Source organism: Lepus europaeus, chromosome 14 (assembly GCF_033115175.1).
Source record: "Lepus europaeus isolate LE1 chromosome 14, mLepTim1.pri, whole genome shotgun sequence".
Taxonomy (NCBI): Eukaryota; Metazoa; Chordata; class Mammalia; order Lagomorpha; family Leporidae; genus Lepus; species Lepus europaeus.
The window spans coordinates 63,365,230-63,370,277 of record NC_084840.1 but is presented as its reverse complement, the minus strand read 5'-3'; the positions used below and the strand labels follow the sequence as shown (position 1 = coordinate 63,370,277).

The window sequence follows — 5,048 nt, the reverse complement described above, 5'->3', positions numbered from 1 at the left end:
CTTGTTTTTTCTTGTTAACCTAGCTTTTGTTTTCAGGGGGCATCCCAAATAAGACTATAAAGGGAAGAGGGAGGATTATTTTTCTTCCTCTCTAGGAATTTGAAAAGTTGCTGCAAATAGGACTAGATAAAACTTCACCCCAGCACCCTCGGCCTCCCAGCCCAGTTGACAGTGGCTATTGTCTCGGACAGATACACAGGAAGAATGGACGCTATGCCTGCTGGGCGAATAGCTGAAAGCTGGGTAGCAGCGTAGTGCTTTGATAACCTGTGGTTGAAATCAAGTTTCCTTAATGTAAGGGAAGAAAAAGTTTCTCCTTTTGCCCTTCTAGGTTTTTTGGCTGGTCTATGAATTAAATTATCCATAGGAAATGAACAATTTTAATTACATATGTATGCATAGAAGCCCCACAAAAACATGAAACTCCAGGAAGGGGCCAGATGATTGAGATGCAAAAATGATTTGAAGGCTCATGTGGTTAATCCTCCGCCTGAGGCGCCGCCATCCCATGTGGACGCCGGGTTCTAGTCCCAGTTGCTCCTCTTCCAGTCCAGCTCTCTGCTGTGGCCCCGGAAGGCAGTGGGAGACCAGAAGGAAGCACCTGGCTCCTGGCTCGGATCGGGGCAGCGCATTGGCCGTAGTGGACATTTGGGGGTGAACCAACGGAAGGAAGACCTTTCTCTCTGTCTCTCTGTCAAAAAAAAAAAAAAAAAAAAAAAAAGACTCAGTTACAGAAAGGAATTAAGTGGGGTTGATGGAAATAAATTTTGGGAAGGTGGGGGCATTTATGAATAAAGGCATGTAGATGAAAGGAGATTAGGTGATTCTCTTCCAGGTACAGCCAGCCTTACAATAATTTAAATGTAAACTCTCTAAGAGGGGAAAGTTATACTTTATTTTAGGCAGCTGAGAGGAGGCGAAGAGCTTTTCCTGCGTAGGCTGGGTCTCAGATTCTTTTGGGTCAAAATAATCAATATAGCAAAGAAGCATATTTTGAGAGGACAGGTTCTGAACCGCTCGATTCACTTTTATGTTATCTCAGGTAAATGATTTTACCTCTCCGAGTTTCAGATTATTCCGTCAGCAAAAGGAGACTATCACAATAATGGATTTATTCCTTGTTCACGTACTGTGTGCCGACTACGGGCTAAATGCTTCCCATTATTCTCATTCGGACTCTCACAAGCACCCTCTGAGGTAGGTGCCTTGTTATTATGTCAGTTTTATAGATGAGAAACCGGGGCACTGAAAGGTCAGGTAACCAGGGAGTCAGAGCTGAAAGAACACTGAGGACTCATTCCTGAGCGTGCTCCGCTACCAGGGCTACAAAATGAGAAACGTTCAGGACAATGGTAACCCCAGATCTCCCTACGCAACAGGCATGATGCACAGCACCTATTATTTTAATCTTCCTTACTTGAATTTGAGAATATTGTCAAGTGAAAAAAAAAAAAAAAAAAAAGGAAGCAGGGAGAAAACTCTTATCTTTGTATTAGTGTTTTCTAAACCTTACATTTGCAATCAGGAGAAAACGACTGAAAAGAAAAATAATTGTAACCCCCCAAGGGTGAGGCCGGATGAAGATCAGGGGTGAGCACCTTCCTTGTTGGCAGAAGACACAAGCCCACAAAATATCGTGGCCCTCAGTGGCTGAGGGTGGGCCCGCGGCCTGGAGCGGATGATGGGCACCGCTGGACATTGTGGGGTCACCACGCGTTCGGGTTTCCTGGGCAACCTGTGCAGCTGGTGGCGGGCGCATTCCCCGGGGAGGCCGCCCAGCGGGACGCCAGGAGCCCTTTTGCGTCCTGGAGGCCGCGGCAGAGGTGCTCAGCCCGTTAGTTCCCGAGACGCCGACCCTGGCTCGGCGCCCGGCGCGCTGCAGGAGGCCGGGGCCCGCCATGGCGGATTCGCGGCCCAGCCGCCCTCGGCGCGGCGGCGCGCAGCACAAGCTGCTGCAGAAGATGGTGCGCCTCGAGCGGGGCGGCCCGCGGCGCTCCGAGCCCGAGGCGGCCGGCCGGCGAGCGGCCTCGGGCGACGGCGGCTCCTGCTCCGGCTGCTGGTGCTGGCGGCGGCTCTTCCGACCCGGGGCGGCCCGCGCGGGCCCGCGCAGGAAGAAGGCCCAGGAGTGCGGCGTGTGGGGGCCGCTGAGCCTGCAGAGGCTGTTCCAGAGGCTGGCGGCGTGGAGGCGCTCCCTGCGGAGCGGGGAGCGACCCGAGAGGCTGGAGGAGATCCCTCTGCTGGTGCTGGACCGCGAGCAGGACGGCGACTAGGCCGCGGCCGGGTGGCCCCTGCTGGTGCGACCGCCTGCTCTCCCCCTCCCCGAGAAACTGGCCCTCATTCCGCATCCTGAGCATTGGTTTTATTTTGTAAACAAAGGCAAGAAATGAAAATAAACCCAACACTGTATGCACGAAAGAACATGCATTTTGGGTGGAATGTGCATCGGGAACAAATTGAGGTCGGTTGTGAGGTCAGGGCTCCATCCAACGGGGAGGAGGAGGCTGCCCCCCAGGCCTCCAGCCTGCCTCCCGCGGGAAGCGCATTAGCTGTTGTGAGCGCCCCAGGAAAGAGGGTGGGAGCGGGCCTGGGTTTTCTCTCTTTGCAGTACCCTGGAGGATTTTTTTTTTTTTTAATTCGAGATGCTGAGCTCCTCTTTCCGCATCCACCAGAGCAAGCCTTCTGTTTATAAGCCATTTATGAATCCTTGTAGACGGACGTTAGAACCAAGGCTTAGCCATGGGACTGGGGCGTTTGCAATCTAGTGCTCCAGATACAAGAGCAAAGGCAGAGGACTCCAAGAGACAGCCTCTTTCTTCATCCACGGGAGCCTGCTAATGCTGCTCTGACCTCTCAGACGGGTCAGTGTGGAAGTAAAATACCAGAAGTGACAGAGCCACACACCTTAGCAGTACTTTTGGTTTTGTTTTTTAAATATTTTTATTTATTTGAAAGGCAGGGTTACAGAGAGGCAAAGGCAGAGAGAGAGAGAGATCTTCCATCTGCTGGCTTACTCCCCAAGTGACCACAACGGCTGGAACTGGGCTGATCCGAAGCCAGGAGCCAGGAGCTTCTTCTAGGTCTCCCATGCGGGTACAGGGGCCCAAGAACTTGGGCCATCTTCTACTGCTTTCCCAGGCCATAGCAGAGAGCTGGATTGGAAGTGGTGGAGCCATATGGCATGCCAGCACTGCAGGCAGTGGCTTTACCAGCTATGCCATAGCACCAATGCTAGTATTTTTGTTTTAAAGATTTATTTTTATTTATTTGAAAAGCACAGTTGAGAAAGAAAGGGAAAGAGAGAGAGAGAGAGAGAGAGAGAGAGAGAGAGAGAGAGATCGGTCGGTCTTTATTCCCCAAATGGCAACAGCTGGAGCTGGGCTGATCAGAAGCCAGGTGCTAGGAGCTTCACCCAGGTCTCCCACACAGGTACAGGGGAGTTAGCAGGGAGCTGGATTGGAAGTGGAGCAGCTGGGACTCGAACCGCTGTCCATATAGGATGCTGGTGTTGCAGGTGGCTGCTTTGCCCTCAAGGCCACAGCATAGGCCCCACCTCCAAGGTATTCATTAAACTGTTGAACTGTCTTTTCCGTAGGCTAGCTCCAGACCGCCATCCACACCCGCCTTCTGCCCTTACTGCCCCAGCTGGCCAGGACTGCCCTTTGTACCAACAAGCTAAACACGCCATCAGTGGGACTACAGTCTCCATTTCCGGTTGCTGCTGCTAAGGTGGCCTTGGAATTCCTGATGACTTCCAGGCCCTTGGTTTAGAGTCAGTCTCTGGACATGAAGGGAACAGACAGGGTGTACTGCAGTGATGGGGGAGTGGTGATGACTGGCCCCTGGCAGGAAGCTAGGGAGCTGAGTGAAGCCGAAAAAGTAAAGCGTAGACCAGACTGAGGCCCTGCACGCCAGGATCCGTTATAATCTGACTTGGGGCTGGTCAGGTGGATTTCGTATTTTGCTAGCATCTTTATTCCTGCCATGGTGTAGATAGCTTAAGTTATTCTATACACCTGTGACAGGAGAAGGCCTTCTTTAACCTGGGAGGCTGGTAAACCTCACCTCAGGTTCTGTTCTTACCAGAAAACCCATCCTGTTGTCTTGCCTACAGCTGATTGGGCCAGGGATTCCCATGATGCCTCAATTTAAAGCTAATTCCGTAGGTAGCACCCGGATGGAAACTCCCTGCTTGGAGAGATCGAAGTCAAGGAAAAGGAGAGCCCGCTGGAAGACTACCAACTCGTGGACTTCCGAATGCCAGGACGCAGGTACTGTGGAGCAAGATGTAAGAAGTTGCAACTGTTTAGCATTTCTTGGGGTTATTTCCTTCAGGAAGGAAAAGCAGAAGCACAGCTAATTTTCCGACGCTTAATTTGCATGTGGCCGCACTGTTCTGTGGCCTCGGTGCTACTTCCTCTCCCTAGGTGAGGGCAGTTGGCCTGAATTGTGTCTTGGACCCGTCTCCTCCAACCAGAAGTACCACCAACACGCGTCGGCTCTGTGTACAGTATAAACACAAGGCATAATGTAAGTGCTTAGCCTAAAGGATTTGTTGTGGTGCTTTAATGTGTCTTCTGTCTTCCTTGTGTCCTAGAAACCTCAAAGCCCGACGTTTTTGGTACCACCTTCAGTGTTCTCTCGGTTCCTTCCAGCTTTGATTATCAAGGGGCCCTCCCAGGGCGAGAGCCATAGCTTGTGCTAGGTTTGCGGGGTTGATACACAAACAGGTGTCTCCACTAAAACCCAATTCAGAAACGCAGCCCTTGGGTGCAGATGCTGCCTCAGCATGATGAGGTTGGGCACCTGCTAGTGGTTCCGGCCCCGTTGCCCCAGTAACCCAAGGCCAGGGATTTTACAGGACTCCGTGAGGCCAACTCTTCTCTCTGCTCCCTGGGGCTGGAGTTAGCACCAGTATGAGATTGATTTCTCCTGTATCCATCCTCTTTCTAGCAGAAAAACCTGCACAACAATAAAACCTTGCAGGGCTTCCCTAATTGAGCTATTTTCAGCTGAGTGTGGATATTTCGGAAACCTGCCTCTTGGCCAGG

General features: G+C 51.7%; 1 protein-coding gene across 1 annotated transcript; it reads left to right on the top strand.

The window, feature by feature from the left end:
• Nucleotides 1-1,898: 1,898 nt before the first annotated feature.
• C14H1orf202 (chromosome 14 C1orf202 homolog) lies at nt 1,899-2,387 on the top strand. Its single transcript, XM_062210797.1, is given in 1 exon segment — nt 1,899-2,387. A coding segment is annotated over 1 exon segment (489 nt).
• Nucleotides 2,388-5,048: the final 2,661 nt, after the last annotated feature.